This window comes from Xenopus laevis, chromosome 7S (assembly GCF_017654675.1).
Source record: "Xenopus laevis strain J_2021 chromosome 7S, Xenopus_laevis_v10.1, whole genome shotgun sequence".
Lineage (NCBI taxonomy): Eukaryota > Metazoa > Chordata > Amphibia > Anura > Pipidae > Xenopus > Xenopus laevis.
This window is the reverse complement of record NC_054384.1, coordinates 65,198,975-65,217,436: the sequence shown is the minus strand read 5'-3', so window position 1 is coordinate 65,217,436 and position 18,462 is coordinate 65,198,975. Positions and strand designations below refer to the sequence as shown.

The following is an 18,462-nucleotide window of genomic DNA, read 5'->3' as shown; positions in this document are numbered from 1 at the left end:
GTAATAATCAAACAGTACATTGTACTTGATCCAAACTAAGCCTATTGGGTTTATTTATTGTTTAAATGAATTTCTAGTAGACTAAAGGTATGAGGATCCAAATTACGGAAAGGTTTACCAGAAAACCCTGAGCATTCTGGATAACAGGTACCATACCTGTACTGGAGATTTTTACCAGTTGGGGAGCTAGGATTTGCCTGGATGCTAATCTGGATAAATAGGATAATGATTTTTTGTTCTTTAAGAAAGCAATTTGGAATTTGGCCCAATAAAGCAATTACTTTTGAGACCTCATTTTGTGTGATTATTTGCAGAGGGTTGGGAGTATTATCTTTGGAGCGGCTGGGAGTATTATCTTCAGATCGGCTTGGTGGATTATGTTCAGAACGGCTGGGAGGATTATTTTCAGAGCAGCTGGATTATCTTCAGAGCGGCTGTGAGGATTGTTTTCAGAGTGGCTTGATTATCTTCTGAGAGGTTGGATTATCTTCAGGTCGGATGGGAGGATTATATTCAGGTCGGATGGGAGGATTTTCTTCATTGAGACTGAGAGGAATATCTTCATATGGACTGAGTGAATTATCCGCAGTGCAGATGGGATCTTCAGAGCGATTGAGAGGAAACTGAGAGGATTAACTTCAAAGCTTCTGGGAGGATTATCTTCAGGTTGGATGGGATGATTTTCTTTGTTGTGATTGAGCGGATGATCTTCATATGGATTGAGTGAATTATCCGCAGTGCAGATGGGAGGATTATTTCTAGAGCGGTTGTGTGGATTATCTTCATAGCGGCTGGGAGGATTATCTGCAAAGTGTCTAGAACGATTCATTTAGGAGCGGCTGGGAGGATTATCTTCAGAGTGGCTGTAGAGGTAGGCAATTTGGGTGCTTTTTTTAAATTGGCACTTCCGAGGGGCCCAGCGCACAACCCAGCCTCCCTTTAAAGGGGTGGTTCACCTTCAAACAACTAGTTGTTTTCCGATAGATCACCAGAGATAATGACTTTTTCCAATGACTTTCTATTTTCTATGTGTCACAGTTTTTCTAATATTGAAGTGTAAAGTGTCATTTTTCACCTTCTGAAGCAGCCCTGGGGGTCGCTGACCCTGTAAACTGTTCTAAATGGATACATTTAGTTGATACATTTCTTATCTTTGTCCCTGCTGAGCAGAATCTCTGGGTTTCATTACAGGCAGCTGTTAGAATTGATACAATAGTTGCTAATACTCCAGAGATGCGGCTGAGAAATGTATCAACTTAATGTTGCAAAATTGTAACAGTTCAGAGTCTGCACCTGATTTACTGAGCTGCTAGAATCAAACACCAGAGACAGGAACATTCAACTTTCAACATTCAACCGTAAAAAATAAATAATGGAAAGTAATTGAAAAAAGTTTTCAATCTGAAAACAACTGAATTGAAAAAAGTGTTTGGAAGGTGAACAACCCCTTTATAGAGGGTCCAGTATATCCATTTAGCTGTAAATTTAGTGACATATTCAGGGGCTGTAGCTGAGATTTCGTCAGAATGGTATAATTCACTCATTTTGTTTATCCAGTCCTGGATTATTGGGGGCTGCAGTGATTTCTATCATGTGGGGATCAGCAGTTTTGCCACATTGAATAGATGAGGTGCTATAGTAGAGAGGGACGGTGAAACATTTCTGGGACCATATAAAGGAACAAGGATACAGGCTGAGTTATACAGGGAACAATGAGTATATTTTGTGTATTATAATGCATAATGTACCCCTACTGTAAATTATAAGGATTTTAGAATCCATATAAAGGCACACGGCTGCGGTGAGTTATACAGGGAACTATCACTGTATAACTCATGTATTATGTATTATAACAGAGACTGTGCACCCTATACTGTCATTCATAAGGATATTAGAAGTCACTTAGGGGTTATTTGACAATTTAAAGGCACAAGGCTGCAGGCTGAGTTATACAGGGAACTATCCCTTATGTATTATAACAGATTCAGAAAGTATAATATCCCAAAAACGCTCTGCCCGCTTGGTTCAGGAAAAGGGTCCTCGATCAGGTCACCGGTATCCTGATATCTGTAACTCGATTCGTAAAGAAATGAGGAGAGCACTCTGCAAGCAATTAATGCTGTGGTTATCTTTTTATTACTTGACTACTTGTACAAGTAGTCAAGTAATAAAAAGATAACCACAGCATTAATTGCTTGCAGAGTGCTCTCCTCATTTCTTTACGAATCGTATTATAACAGATTCTGTGCCCTATACTGTAATTGATATGGACATTAGAAGTCACTGAGGGGTTCTTTGACCATATAAAGGCACAAGGTTGCAAGCTGACTAATACAGGGAACTCGGAGCATTCGTCATGTATTATAAGGGATAATGTACCCCCTACATTAAATAATAAGCAGATTTGAAGTCATTGAGGGGTTCTGTGACAATATAAATGCACAAGACTGCAGGTTGAGTTACACTGGGGACTGGTACAGAAGTATTATAGGGGATAATAAACTCCCATTGTAAATTATAAGGCTATAGACATCACATATAAATGCACACGGCTACAGGCTGAGTTATACAGGGAACTCTGAGTATTGTGTATTATAAGGGATATTGTACCCCCACTGTAGATGATAAGGATATTTGTAGTAGGGCCCCTTGCCACAATTGTTTTTAGCTCTTTATGCCCCAGGTCACCAATGTTTTTAATTTTTAGGGCCCCTTTGTCACCATTGTTTTTAACTCTTGGGGCCCCTTGCCGCCAATGTTTTGAACTCTTAGGGCCCCTTGCCACCAATGTTTTTAACTCTTGGGGCCCCATTGCCACCAATGTTTTTACCTCTTAGGGCCCCAGGCGACCAATGTCTTCAACTCTTATGGTCCCAAGCTATCAAAGTTTTTACCTCTTAGGGCCCCTTGCAACCAATGTTTTAACTCTTATGACCCCGGGTCACCAATGTTTTAACTCTTATGACCCCGGGTCACCAATGTTTTAACTCTTAGGGCGCTAGGCCACCAATGTTTTCAGCTCTTAGGGCCACATGCCACCAATGTTTTTAACTCTTAGGGCCCCGGGCCACCAATATTTTAACTCTTATGACCCCGGGTCACCAATGTTTTTAACTCTTAGGGCGCTAGGCCACCAATGTTTTCAGCTCTTAGGGCCACATGCCACCAATGTTTTTAACTCTTAGGGCCCCGGGCCACCAATGTTTTTAACTCTTAAGGCCCTAGGCCACCAATGTTTTTTTAAGATTTAAATGAGGGGAAGGTATTTTCATGAGAATTGTCACCTGACAGTAGCACAGATTTTCCATAGGCAATACATTTCCTCGTTTACCATTGCCTTTATTCGGACCGGCGAGTGTTTGACCAAAGTATTTAACCTACTGCCTATTACCGAATCAGAATGCAGGGAAGTTCTACTAATAAATTTGATTTAGGTTGAGTTAGGTAACTGTTTAAAGAGTCTACCTTGACTAAAAGTTACTGTTCCAGGTTCATGTGCAGGATTGGCCCAACTTGCCCCTACCTTCCTTATTACCCCTCAAAGGGCTTCCTCGCCTAGCAAACAATGGAGTGTGTCATTGTGGGGGCAGGAAGAAATATAATATTCCTCCATCACTTTAGCAGGAATCCCCCACCCCAAAAGGATGTCTCATAACCTGGAGAGAGTGGTAACCAAAAAACAAATCCAGCACAGGCATTCCCCAATATCAAGCACCTTCATATACTAAATGTCTGGTATAGTATAAATAGGCTGGTGGGAAGTGGATGGAATTCCAATATTAAGAGGGCAATGGACTTGAATGGAAATGCTTACATTGTGGCCTATGGAGTAAACCAATTTTGTAGTTCCTTGCAATCATTTGAGATCAATATGTGTCCTTATGTCTTTCATCCCCATCAATGTACATATTAAGCAAATAACCCTGCAGAGATATTAACCCATTCCCTTCTTCAAATAAACCTCTGTATCAGCACCACAACCCAGTTTTACCCTTACGCTGCCATTTTGAGCAGCTCCCAGCAGTATTAATTGCCCTGTCACCCAACCGGTAGAATGAGGCACAGGAGCCCCTTTCCTCAATATTCACCATAGGGATTAAAGAAAAACAGAGACTTTTTTATGGGGAAACCTGTCGGAGAGCACAGGATTTATTAAAATTAACAGCTAATTTATATTTGGGCATCCCTAACGACCAATGATCCAGAGGAAGGCGAAAAACCCTAGAGTACTATGGGAACCAATCTGCACTGTAGGTAAAAATTCCTTCCTGACTCCTAGAAACGGCAGTCGGTTTTACACCCTGGATCATTTAGGATTTAGGCCATGGTGTTGGGTCGGCGGCAGCAGCAGCAGCAGCAGGCGGCGAGTCTTTGGGTGGAATGCTGAAAAGAAAAGATATAGAAAGTGTTGACATAAGAATAAAGACATACTTGTTTCCTTATGATATTAAAGGCTATAGGTCTTGCTTTAAGAACGCACTATTCGTTGGGCCTGTGGGGACTGTTTGGGTCTCTCTACACATGGAATGCCTTGGCTTATTATGAATCTCAGTCTGAGCCTGCGCCATTTAATCTTTTATACGCTTTGATCACCTGGCGCCAGTCCATTACCCAGTAGCAACCCATTTCCATAGGTGGATATCTAAGCCAGATGTCCAGCAGCCCTATAAGCGTTACCTACCTCCCCTGTTATTGGCCTACTATAGAATCGACACTTTATCTGCAGACTTATCTCTGTCAGCACCCTCTTACAACCTAAAGGCAGCCAAACATTGGTCTATGGGGTGCCCTCAAAGTAATCAGCCTACGGCATCAACAGACAGTGTATGATTTCCTTTTATTGTTCTGATTGAAAATGCTCAGAACAGCAGGAAGTAAAGTGGAGCTGCATTGGACAACATGAGGCATCTCTAGATAATGGGTAATTGTCAGTAAATTGATACATTACCCAAACTCTCCGGAGCCTCTTCATGATGGCCTTCCTGAACTGTTTTCGGAGGGTCGGCCTCTCCTCCACCAGAGGATCTTTGATGATCTCTTCTTCACCATCAGCTCCCTCCTCTTTCTCCTCCACTGCAGGAGATTGCTCCTCCGTCGTCTTCTCCTCCATTCCAGGGACTTGATGTTCTTCTGCAGAACCTCCTACTTCTGCTCCCTCTTCTTTCTCCTCCTCTTCAGGGACTTGCTGTTCTTCAGCGGGAGGAGCTGTTTCTTCATTTGTTGGAGCTTCATCATTATCTTCAGCTCCTTTCTCTTTCTCCTGAGAGGCAAGAGCTTCCTCTTCTGCTGCTCCAGGAGCTTCTTCTTCCTTTTCTTCCTCTGCAGGAGCTTGCTCCTCCATCATCTTCTCCACTGCAGGGTCTTCAGCGGGAGCTCCTTCCTCTTCCTTGTCTTCTGTATGAAGGGCTTCCTCATCTGCTGCTGCGGGGGCTCCATCCTCCTCTTCTTCAGCTGCAGGACTGTGTGCTTTTTTGCTACTAGGTTTAAAGGGAAGAAAATGAAAAAAATGGGTCATTATTGTAATTTGTTTCCAAAGTATTGCAACTACAATTCTGATCACTGGATGATTAAAATAGCCAGATAGCCTTGTACCTAAGAAATATCATTATACCTGCTACACACCTGTCCCTACTGTAACACATTGGGCAGTTACTGAGCTGAGTAAGTTCCATGCTAGACTTCACCCAGTGATACATGCTGAGATACATGATATGGTTGTAGGGACCTAAAAAAGTTTAACAAGTTTCTGTGCTATCAGTATGGCCAAAAGCACCAAGAGGTACGAGAAAACATCTAGTTTTTTTGAATACGTTATGTGCCAGTAAGTGTAATTGAAAGTGTTAATTGCAAAATACATACCTAGCTGCTTTCTGTAGCTTCAGCTCCCTCAGGAACTCATGGTGAAGCTGGGTCAGATGTTGGTTGATAGTCTGTGAGCGCAGGGCAGGCACAAGGATAGGAGCAAAGGGGAAAGAAAGGAGACAATTAGGATTATGCCTGTATATGTGCTGCTAATAGTACCTTTATATGCTGAGGGCAGTCAGGGTGTGGGATTCCCTGCCGGCAGCTGATGTTGTGAAATTATAATTGAGCATCAGCCTTTTCTCATCATAGGGAGAAAAAAAACCAAATTACCCCTTGTGCCGTTGTCCAGATTGCAATAGACCAATCAAAGTTCATTATCTAGCGGTTAAACACCCAAGAAAAGCATCAGGGACAGTGATCCCAGGGGAACTTACATTCTCCAGCCGCAAATACTCAAGCTGCTTCCTCCGGTTTCGCACTCGAGTTGGATGATCCTGTGGAAGAAAAAAAACAAAGTTAAGCGCTTCTTTGTACCAATGCCATTATTGTGGCCATGTGAACACTTGTAATAAAACCATTTTTGTTTCTGGTGAAAATGGCACTTGGATGGGAGACTTTAGATGCCCCCAGGGGAGCAGGAGATACAATGAATGATAATGTTCTAGATTATTATAGAGACACACAGTGAATAATAACCTCTCCTATAATATTATACTAGTGACACTTACAGGAGGCAGCTTGGCGGATTTCCGGAGGGCGGCATATTCCCTCTTGATCACTTCCTGTAACATAAAGAAAGAAGCAGCGTGAGATAAGAGCTGGCAATCTAATATCATTTGTTCCCTATTCATCTAAACATCTATTCTGCATTACATACCAGAGAGTTGAGCATTTTCCAGTAATGCATGATGTTCTCTTTGGCCCTCATCCTCGGGTCCACGTCGCATGTAAGAAGGAAGTGCTTTCTGAAAAAGAAAGATATCACTGAATGTTAATAAAACATTTTCCAGCCGTATTGCCCTTGCAGTTACCCCTGGGGCAATAGCAAATGATTCCCAACATGTAACAAGTCCATTTATGTTTTACTTACAGGACGATGTTCTCGCCGAATTCGACCCGGTAGTGATGTTCTGCGGGAAAAACACAATTCAGTTAAATACGGAGCTAAAGGGGGAAAGGAATTCACAAATAATAAAACAATGGCACAACCTTAGGAACTGATAAATAATATAGGATTTTACCATAATAAGAAGCGAGGGCCTCAAAGTCCGTGTGTTCCCCCCTGAAGTCCTTCAGGACGGAGTACAGCGTCTATAAGTAAAAAGACAAAGCATTAGGGACAGAATACTAAGTGGCTCTGGCTCTGAGGAGAATAGAGACAGAAAGGGGTTTGGGTTTTTATGGGGCAAACATGCCAGGAATAAGGGCATTTTATTTTGAAAATTTAATAAACGTAGTGATTGGATTCCCTGGATTTCAGTTCTACTTGAGTCACATTGTTTGGCAGCTCCAACACGTATCTATATATATATATATACATATATATATATATATATATATATATATATATATATATATATATATATATATATATATATATATATATATATACAGTGAACAAACAAGCCGCACTCCAAGGACTTAATTTTGAAAAATAAAGGTGAAGTTTTATTTCAACGTTTTGGCTCCTTAACTGGGGCCGTCTTCAGGAGCCGAAACGTTGAGAATAAAACTTCACCTTTATTTTTCAAAATAAAGTCCTTGGAGTGTGGCTTGTTTGTTCACTGCATACTAATGTGTTCACCAGCACCCAGGCAGCTGTGGATTGTTAAGAGTGCAATATATATATATATATATATATATATATATATATATATATATATATATATATATATATATATATATATACGTATATATATATAAAAGGAAGCAGACAGACAGACAGCTGCTTAAGGAGAGCTTATATAGAAGAGTGAAAGGGAAACACCAGTTCAGATGAGAGAGGATTTGTTTTACACTGAGGCATTACCAGAAGAGATGGATTTCTCTGCTTCTTGTCCATCGTTGAAACCTACAGGGACAAATAGACATAATCAGCCAAAATGAAGTCAAGAGTTGTTCCCCTTTAAATGAACTCTTAGTATGATGCAGAGAATGATATCCTAAGACAATTTGCACTTGGTTTGCCTTTTTTATTATATGTGGGTTTTGAGTTATTGAGCTTTTTCTTCAGCAGCTCTCCAGTTTGCAATTAAAGCTATCTGGTTGCTAGGGTCCAAATTACTCTAGCAACCATGTGCTGAAGAAAAGTAGCAATAACAATAAATGTGTAGCCTTACAGACCATTTGTCTTTTGATGGGGTCAGTGACCCCCATTTGAAAGCTGGAAAGAGTCAGAAAACTATCGAAAACATTTAATGAAGACCAGTGGAAAAGTTGCTTAGAAGTAGCCATCCTATAATATACTAAAATATACATTAAAGGTGAACAACCCATTTAATTATTTCCTTATCTATATTCTCCCATTTGTATGAAACATTGTTCCAGTCAATGATTAAAGCCCATTATTAATGCTGTTGATGGATTGGCTTCTTATAAATACAATATACAGTAACCGTATGGGCTCATATACACAAAGCCACGTGGGACCCCCCAAGTGAATTGATGACAGACTCTCTGAAGAAGAAATCATGTGCTGAATCAGTTGAATTTGCAAGATTACCTCTTAAAGAAGATTCTCCGATGGGGAAAAAATATAGGGGGCGGCACAAGGCCGGGCCACCCCAAGGGGGGTCTCCCTAAGGAACCCCTGGCTCTCTTACACTGTTCAGATAAAGATGTAATTATATGAACAATGGAGAAGCCAAAAAAAAACTCCCAGGTGTTAATGGGCAGGTGTGAATCACCGAAGTCGCGGTCCAAAAATGCAGGAAAGGCACTGTAGCAATCTGTATAGAAAAGAGAATATAAAGGCAAGTTAAGGAATTTAGCGCTTAATATTTCCTATTTAATACAGAGGAAAGCAGAAATGTATTTCCCCTAAAGTTTGAGCTTTGTATCAGTTCCAGCAGGTACTGAGCCTCAGTCTCTAGAATGCTGGAAGTTTCCTCACACAGTCAATTAGCAGAGAGCCCTAAATAACTGCCAAAGTCTGTGTCTCCCAACCAGCACTAACATTAAAGGCTTCTCCCAAGCACATTTTAGGGGAAAAATCTCCAAATTCACTAAAATCAGGGAGAGGAGCAACATCTGCTTGGGGGCGTCACCTAACCTTTTCCCCCTCTTGTTTTTACTATAGTAAAGGTTATTTGGCAAAATATCTCTTAGAGGGAATATACACTTAACCAACCAACGGACTAAACCAACTGTCAAACCCTAGGTGTAAAGTCTCCTCTCTTCTATGGGACCTGCTGTATGTCCCCCACTCATCACCCCCAACTGTCCCCATGGCACGTGCCTCTGCTTGCCACCCCTAGTTCCTTATGGTGTGCTACAGGGTCCCCAAAAGTTTCCTTCTGTAGATAATGTGAATATTTGCTGGCAGCCCTGCATAATGCCAAATGCACAAAAAGTCTGTGTCCCCCCAACCAGCACTAAGATTAAAGGCATCTCCCAAGCACATTTTAGGGGAAAAATATCCAAATTCACTAAAATCAGGCAGAGGCACACCACCTGCTAGTCTGTGGGGGACATTGCCCAAATTCCCTCCTCTTTTTTCACTAAAATAAAGGTTTTTTGGCAAAAAATCTCCCAGAGGGAAAGTACTCTTACCTCTCACCACAGGGCCAACCAACGGACTGAACCAACTGTCACATTTCCAGGTGGAGGTCACCTCTGTCCCCTGCTCTTAAAGGGGAAGTGTCCCCTGTTGATGAGTGAGGTTTATATGACATTTATTTCTAATTAGATGTGCAGCACATACACAGACTATTAAGTACACAGAGCATTGCTTTGTATGTGTGGCCTATTGAGTCAGTGCAGTTAGTGCGCTGCCATATCTGTTGGGTCCATTCATTCATCTGCCATGGTTCCAATCAGTGCTGCTGCTGTTGCTCAGTCTGGTAGATCCGGGGGTCCTTGGCTTGTAGGGGGTCCCTTCCTTAGCCTAAATAGTGGGTAGAGATGGTGGATCTCATTGTTCTTGTTATTTATTGCTTACTGAGCATTTTGTGATTATTTGGAATATGTCCAGCCAATCTTGCTCAGGGATTGAGGTCAAAGTCTGTTTCCCAAGACTTAGTATAGTCCGGTAAATTGGGGTGTTTGTGTTCCAGCATGACCTTGTACGTTAGAGAGAGTCCGTGTCGGTGTATTTATAGAGCTTTATGTTTCAAAGCTGGTTAGTGGTCTACACACAGTATTTCCTATTGATATAGACGTCATGTAATGTTTCAGCTGTCTGTACCTCCACTTGTCCCCAACTCACCGCTTTTCTTTGTTTTTTAGGAGCATGGGGATCTGGTCTTTTTCCATGCCTAGAAGGTGCCTCGATTGAAGATTCTGGAGCCCAAAAGCAGTTTCGTATCCCTTATCTTCAATCCCAGGTAAGTAGTCAGTGTTGTTTCTTATTGGGGTCAGTGGTGATGGATATGGAGCCAGTGAACAGTTTTTGTTTAGCTGGTGCCATATACTTAAAGGGGTTGTTTACCTTCCAGATTTTCAGTTCAATTGTTTTCAGATTGTTCCCCAGAAATAAAGACTTTTTTTCAATTACTTTCCACATTATATGAAGAGCATATGTCAGATTAAAAGCCATCTACATGTTCTTCTCTTCAGCTACCACCTAGCATCTGCAGTGGTCTCTGCAAATATTGGGGTCCTTGCAACACATTTGGGAAGGGAGTGTGGCTTTGGGATAGCAGCTATAGTAGGTAGAGATGGTGCCATAGTTTTATGGGATCTCTCTGTACAGGCTATGAGCAAACATAGGGGCTGTTCCTGCTGAATTTTGCCAAGTACACTGGAATACCTTTAATAATTGAATAATCAGCCAGTTGATTGGGTCAGTTGCTTAGGTGCTTAGTCGGTCTCCGTTTCATTAGGATGAGGGCCTTTGCAGTATCAACTGGAAGGAATCATTTTCTGTACAGGCTAGCAGACAGGGAGGAATCATTGTGACTGTGATTGAAGTGTCCGGGATATCTGTATCAGTAATTCCCTTGTAGTTGTCTAAGTCTAGGTGAGGAGAGAAAGTAGGATTGCCAAAGACTGGGATATGGAGAGCGGGGGCGTTAATCCACTTCCCAGTTTTAGAAAGGGTGTCCAGTATTTTTAAGTAGTTAAGGGGCAGCCCAACATGTCAGTCTGAGTAGTTTTCGGAATGCCTGGATTTTCATATGTGGTATAATGGAGCATCCTGAGGAGGAGTATAATTTTCATACATTTGTCTTTATCAGAGCACTTTCTTAATTGTGGTACAGGTATGGGATCTGTTATCTGGAAACCTGATATCCAGAAAGCTCTGAATGACCGGAAGGCTGTTTCCCATAGACAAAAAAGTGAAAATTGTACTCACCACTAATTTTTAAAACATTAAGAGGGGGGGGGAGGTGCAATGAGGTGACCACAAAATTCACATAGACACATAGAAGAAATCCTCTGCACTTAACCCATTATCAATATATAAAGGACATTGAAAGATTATGTGCCTTAAGCTACTAAAAATGCCTTACCCTTTAAACAAAACAGGGATTGTTTTTTTTATTCATTAAGCATTCAATTGCTTCATTATACAATTTACAAAGGGACTAAAGTAAAACTCTTATATGGACATTCATTAAAAATCGTAGTTGCGCTGGCGTCCGCTTCGCTGCACTTCGCCAGGCGTATTTATTCCAGCGCTTCGCAAATTCACTAAAATCCGAAGTTGCGCTCACGGGTAGCGTAAGGTTGCGAAGTTGCGCTAGCGTTCATTCGCCAAGCAAAGCAAAGTTACGTTAGCGATGGTTAATTGGCATACGGCGCCAAATTGAAGTAACAATGGAGGTATATGTAGCAGAACTACACAAGCCTGGGAAACCTTCAAAACAGCAAATAAAATTTTTATTTTGCCCTACACATGTGCCCACTGTATAGTTAAATTGCCATGAGTTAGGAAATGTAGGGGGGAAGGAGGGGAGCCCCAAAAAAAAATTTGATCGTTTTCAGCCTATCACCCATAATAAAGAAAAAACGCCAGCGTTTTTTGGGATTTAGAAATTTTTTTAACTTTTTTTGAAGCAATCCCTATCTACTCTATTGCGCTTCGCCTGGTCTGAGGTGGCGAAGGAAGTCTAGCGTAAAAGGTAGCGTTCAGAACAATGCGTGTGTTAGTGAATTTGCGTAGTTACGTCCGTTGCGCAAATTCACCAGGCGTAAGGGTGCGAAGTAACACTAGCGAAGTTACGCCAGCGTTCGGTGCTTAGTGAATTTGCCCCTTAAACTGCAGGCTGAGTGATACAGGTAACTCAGAGGATCACTCATGTATTATGAGAGAGAATGTACCCCCTACTGTAAATGATAAGGATATTAGATGTCCCTGAGGGGTTATTGGACTATATAAAGGCACAATGCTTCAGGCTGAGTTATACAAGTTTTTCTGAATATTTCTCATGTTTTATATACAGGTATAGGATCCCTTATCCGGAAACCCGATATCCAGAAAGCTCAAAATTACAGAATGGCTGTCTCCCATAGACTCCATTTCATCCAAATAATCCAAATTTTAAAAAATGATTTCCTTTTTCTCTATAATAATAAAACAGTAGCTTGTACTTGATCCCAACTAAGATATAAGTAATCCTTATTGGAAGCAAAACCAGTCTATTGGGTTTATTTCATGTTTAAATGAGTTTCTAGTAAACCCCAGCATTCTGGATAACAGGTCCCATACCTGTACTATACCTGCTGTAAATCGTAGTGATATTAAAACTCACTAAGGGGTTCTGTGACCATATAAAGAGGGAGTCCTCAACCTTTTTTACCCACGAGCCACATTCAAATGTAGAAGGATCAGCGAGTAACAAATACATAAAAATTGTTCCAGGGGTGCAAAATAAGGGCTGTGGATGGCTATTTGGTAGCCTTTATGTGGACTGTCAGCCCACAGAAGCTTCTATTTGGCAGTACACCTAGTTTTTATGCAACTTAAACTTGCTTCCAAGCTAAGATTTCAAAAATTCGTACCTGCATTGAGGACACTGGGAGCAACATCCAAGGGATTGGTGAGCCACATTTTGCTCACGAGCCACTGGTTGGGGACCACTGATATAAAGGCACAGGGCTACAGACTGAGCTGTACAGGAAACCCTGAGTGTCACTCATGTATTATTAGGGATTATAGAAATCTCTTAGGGGTTCTGTTACCATTTCAAGGCACAAGGCTGCGGAATGAGTTAGTCAGGGGACTCTGAGAACCACTCATGTATTATAAGGGATAATATACCCTCTACTGTAAAATATAAGGACATTTTAAAGTCACTGAGGGGTTTGGGAATCATAAAGGTACATAGGCTGCATGCTGAGTTAGTCAGGTGACTATCACTCATGTACTATTAAGGATACTGTACCCCCTACTGTAAATTGTAAGGATGTTAGAAGGCATTGAGGCATTATGAGACCATATAAAGGCAGAAGGCTGCATGCTGTGTTATACAGGGGAATAGAACTAATGTATTATAACGGATACTGTACCCCCTAGTTTGTGACATGGATTTTTTAAAGTTATTGAGGGTTTTCTTTTTGTTTTTTTGTATAATGATTTTTATGGTTTTCCAAAAAGGAGATGATGGGGGGGGGGGATACAGAAGGAAAAAGGAGGGGGAGTAGGGAAAGTGAGCAGGGGGGAAACAACAAAATTAACAAAAAGCATCACGACTCAGGCATCGTTTTTAAACAAAGGATTACACAAAGGCAATACAGCAAGAATTACAGTCCCCTCAAGGTTATATGGGTAGAAGGGATATAGCATGTTAACAACGTGTAGTAATGCTCAGAGTACAGATTGAAGAAACCCCTAATAACGATCTGTGTTATGTGAGTTTTGGAGTTCAGAAGTTGTCTATATTCCGCAGAGTCCCTGTATAAATACCACCTCAGCCATGTAGCCCTAAAGCTAGAGTGTTGTTTTTCTGTGACTGTAGATAATTCCTCAAATTTTGCTAATTCGTTAACCTTCCCTATCCATTCTTTACTGGTTGGTGGTATAGTGGATTTCCAGAGTCTAGGGATTAGGATTTTGGCTGAGTTAAGAAGATGATACTCCAGAGTAGTATCGGGGATCCCCTCCTTATTTTCTGTGTCCCAAAATAGAAGTATGCGGGCTGGTGATAAGGATAGATCTCTTCCTAGCACCTGGGAACAGGCTTTCAGAACTACCTGCCAGTAGTTTGTGAAAGCTGGGCAGTCCCAGAATATGTGTAGTAACGTGCCTATATCTGCTTTACACCTCCAGCAGGGGTTACTCGTGGTTGGATAAATCTTATGTAATTTTTCTGGGGTGTAATACCATCTACTTAAGATTTTATAATTTAACTCCTGGATCTTGCAACATCTAGAGCTGTAAATTAGACTGGGAATCCATTTCTGGATGAGTTCTTCTGAGACGTCCAGTCCTAGGTCCCACTCCCATGCCTGGACAAAAGGCAGCTGCTTTCTCTCACACTCACTTGAGAGCATATCATAAATTGAAGAGATTCTATGTTTAGGGGGGTTTCCCTAGTGCATAGAGTCTCAAAGGGCGTAAGGGGTTGTCCTAATTTGTTAGCTCCACCTAGATACCCCAAAAAATGCTTAAACTGGCAGTATTGATAATCTTGCAAATTTACCGTCGGCCTGGCCCGTCTAAGAAGATTTAAATCTGCTAATTGTCCCTGTTCCATTATATGGGCAATTTGTAGATGTCCATCTACCAGCCATTCTCGGAAGGCGGTAGGCTTGAGTGCAGATGGAAATGCTGGGTTATTTGTAACTGGTATGAGCGGAGATGGGTATGCCGATATTTGGGTTTTGCCACTAACCCGGTCCCAAGTATTTAGCGTGCTTTTCAATAGGGGGTGGGAATTGTGTAATATCCTTCTATGGATCTTGTCAAACCATGGCAGGTGGATCAAATGTGTGGCTTGTTGCTCAATCTCCACCCAGTCCTTACTATGTAGGTGGTGCGACCAGTCAATTATACGAGCAAGTGCTGCTGCTTTTAGGTATCTGGCACAGTCCGGGAGGGCAAGACCTCCTTCCGAATTTTTCTTATGTAAGATGGCAGCTTTAAGTCGTGGTGGGTGGTCCTGCCAGATGAATTTGGTGCTTTCAGATTGAAAAGATTTTAGCCAATTGGTTGAATATAGTAGAGGTACTCCCTGGAATAGGTAAAGTAGCCGTGGCTTTATGTTCATCTTGACCACATTGATTCTACCTATCCAGGACAGGGGTTGTTTGGTCCAATTCCGTCGATCTTTATGAATGTTTGCGTATAGCAGTTTACAGTTGGTATCAGTCCATTCTTCATAGTCTTTAGCAATAGTTAGTCGTAGGTAAGTGATCTGCTGGTTTGCCCAGCTGTATGAGAAGTTGTTTGAGAGTCGTTGAATTGTGTTGTCGCTGAGCGATACGTTTAATGCTTGCGATTTAAGAAAATTAATTTTGAAGTTGCTAAGCTTGCCAAATATCTCAGAGATTGTTGAGGCTTGTGATTGAGGTTAGCGGTTTTGTCAGGAAAAAAGAAGGTCGTCGGCGTACGCTGCTACTTTATATTGTTTGTCTTTTATGGAAATCCCTGATATATCTGCATTCAATCTAATAGATATGAGCAGGGGTTCCAAAGCCAGGGCAAAAAGGGTACGTGAGAGGGGGCACCCTTGTCGTGTGCCGTTTTTGATGGGTAAGCGCTGAGAGTGGATTTAATCCACTGGCACAGGCGGTCCCCAAAGCCGAACCTGGAGAGGCAGGAGAACATATAAGCCCATTCGACCCTGTCAAATGCTTTTTCAGCATCGGTGGACAGAAGCATGAGAGGGATTTTTTTGTGCTTTGCATGGTGGAGTATGTTGATCAATTTATTGGTGTTATTTCTCGACTCTCTTCCAGGTATAAAGCCGGCTTGATCCAGATCTATAAGATAACTTAAGGATGTTTGTATTCTAGATGCCACTATCTTCGCTAATATCTTCAAATCTGCATTGATTAGTGATATTGGTCTGTAGTTACCTGGATCTTCTGAATTTTTATTCGTTTTCAGAAGAAGAGTGATATGAGCTTGCAAGGAGTCAGAGGAAAGCGAGTGTTATTTTGGAGAGCATTAAAGGTTCTTGTCAGGTGTGGTATAAGCAGGTCTGAGCACTCTTTATAATACCCCGCGGGGTAGCCGTCTGGTCCGGGGCTTTTGCCATTTGGAGATCTCTTAATCGCCTGAAAGACTTCCTCCGCTGTGATATCGGCTTCCATAAGCGATTTCTGCGAGTCTGATAATCGTGGTATAGGTAACTTGTCTAGGAAAGCTTCTATAGCCTCTGCTCTTGGAAGGCCGTCAACAGTTGTGGGAGAGTCAATTTGGTACAGCTCTGAGTAGTATTTCTGAAATTCTTGAGCTATGTTGAAGTTTTATCACCTTGTTTGTTCCGTAAGCAGTGTATATGATTTTTAATGACTCTCGCTTTCAGCAATCGGGCCAGTAGCTTGCCACTCTTGTCCCCGTGCTCATAGAAACGGTGTCTCATTCTGGAGATGACCTTTTCTGTAAAAAGTTTATGGTGTTCCGCTAGGGCTTGCCGTGATGCGGTAAGTCTGGTGTATATAGTTCCGTAGTTGGTGCTTTTTTATGTGCCATTTCGAGATTCCTGACCTCAGCCAAGAGTGAGTTCTGTTTAGCTTGATGCACTTTCTTCCTTTTGGAACATAATTGGATCAACGTCCCTCCATGGCATTCTCCCTGAAATAGTTTGCAATAGCTGTTTTAACCTCATTCAGGACACTATTATCTTTCAGTATTGACTCATTTAATTTCCAGTTACTCCATTTTGAGATATTTGTTTTAAGGGAGAGTTGCATGGATATGGGGGCGTGATCCGACCATGTGCAAGTGTGAATGTCTGCGCCTCCTATCGCACTCAGATGGTGCTGAGATAGAAAAAAATGATCTATTCTGGTGTATAGGCTGTGCCTAGCAGAATAAAAAGTATAGTCTCTTTCCTTAGGCTTGACTAGTCGCCAGGCATCTACTACCTGTAGTTGATGTAAATCTTTTGTGATATAGTGAATAATGCGGTGGGGAATGCTGGATTTTCCGGCAGGACAGTCAATTTGGGGATCCATAGGGATGTTGAAATCTCCCCCTAGTATGAGGATTTCTTCGGACAATCTGAGTAAGATCTCTGCAATTGTGTGAAAAGTTTTGTCCTGTCGCTTTTGGCAAAAGTAATCTTTTGGGTATCTAGGGTGCCCCTCACAAAAATATATCGTCCAGCTGGGTCTTTTTTGGTAGCCGAAACATTGAAGTTAAAGTGTTTCTCAAACAGAATCGCTGTGCCCTTTGTCTTATTGGTCTGGGGATACTGCTGTACATTTCTGGGAAGTATTTATTAGTCCATCGGAAGGATGAGGACACCTTAAAATGAGTCTCTTGTACGAAGGCAACTTGTGCTTTTAGTCGTCTCAATTCTGAACTTAATAAGATCCGTTTCTGAGGTGAGTTAAGTCCATTAGCATTTATGCTTACTATGTTTACCTTTGTGTGAGCTTCATGACTGTGAGAGCTCTGTGGAGGATGTAAGTCATGGACTGCCATGAGTGTGGTGATAAAGTTGTGTACTATAGGTGTGAGGATCAGAAAGAGGGTCACAAGACGGCATTAGCGGGGAGAAGTGTAGCAAACTCAGGGGTTAAAGTGGAGGATAAGAGGGTAAAGGAGGAGAAACTAAGGAAATGAGAGAGGAGAAGAGAAGAAGAAAAAAAAAGGAGGGATAGAAAGAGGTAGAAAGGGGATGAAGTAGTGGAAGAGAGTAAAGTGGGGGGTGAGGGCGAAGGTTAGGACTTAGAGTGTGGGGAGGAATGGGGAGGAGAAGTCAGTGGTAAAGAAAGGGGTGGGGTAGATGAGTTCAAGAGGAGATGTAGAAGGGGTGTGTGGCAAGGGATAGTTCCCCTTTGCTAAGATTATAATAGTAGCGCGCTCGTACCACCGGATAGTATGTTAAAACATTAGTTCTGTATAGTTAAAATATATAAAGAGCGTAGGAATGGTTGTGAACCTGAGGACAAACCATCTGGGGAGGAGCTCTAGAGAAAGTATATGTGTAACAACATGTGCTGTCCTAATCGTGGGATTATAGAACTGGGCCGAATGCATAAGAATAACATGGTACTTAACATCTTTATATAGTGACAAATATGAATCTAGCGTGTCTGAGTTGATGCGACCGAGCCGTAGGCCGGCAAATGCTGGCAATGAAAACATAACGGCTAGCATGTACATATAGAAGCTAGGAGACAAAGGGTTAAGATGCAAATTGTTCCCGTGCACCATGGTCATACCAGGAGCTATATTATACCTGTTGGCCGTGTCAGTCGCATTCAAGGCAGACAAATTAACAAACAAATGTCCCTAGGCTGTAAACAAAAATGTTATTGTATGAATGGCATTAAATTAACAGTTATAGCATTGAACAACTTGTAAACAGAGGTAGTCAG

At 41.7% G+C, this 18,462-nt stretch overlaps 2 protein-coding genes and 1 long non-coding RNA gene across 5 annotated transcripts in view; 1 reads left to right on the top strand and 2 right to left on the bottom strand.

Annotated features, from left to right (window-relative positions):
* Positions 1–18,462, top strand: part of LOC121396023 — a 56,406-nt gene that overhangs the window by 25,420 nt on the left and 12,524 nt on the right. The window contains exon 3 of the mRNA XM_041570618.1: positions 10,252–10,349. Coding sequence (XP_041426552.1) covers positions 10,252–10,349 — 98 coding nt within the window. The remainder of the gene's footprint in view (positions 1–10,251; positions 10,350–18,462) is intronic.
* On the bottom strand, positions 4,488–6,800 carry LOC121396085 (cilia- and flagella-associated protein 251-like). Of its 3 annotated transcripts, XM_041570689.1 has the most exons (5): positions 6,683–6,800; positions 6,534–6,587; positions 6,240–6,299; positions 5,860–5,930; positions 4,488–5,477 (listed from the first exon to the last, which is right to left on the bottom strand). In XM_041570689.1, the coding sequence occupies exons 1-5, from the start codon at positions 6,731–6,733 to the stop codon at positions 4,838–4,840; spliced, it is 876 nt and encodes a 291-aa protein (XP_041426623.1). In that variant the 5' UTR covers positions 6,734–6,800; the 3' UTR covers positions 4,488–4,837. The 3 variants fall into 3 exon arrangements, with proteins under 3 accessions (XP_041426623.1, XP_041426621.1, XP_041426622.1); XM_041570687.1 differs by having other exon boundaries at positions 6,534–6,758; XM_041570688.1 differs by having other exon boundaries at positions 4,488–5,474; positions 6,534–6,758.
* On the bottom strand, positions 6,897–7,868 carry LOC121396118. Its single transcript, XR_005962838.1, has 3 exons — positions 7,835–7,868; positions 7,047–7,116; positions 6,897–6,935 (listed from the first exon to the last, which is right to left on the bottom strand). It is a non-coding gene; the product is annotated as an uncharacterized LOC121396118 (long non-coding RNA).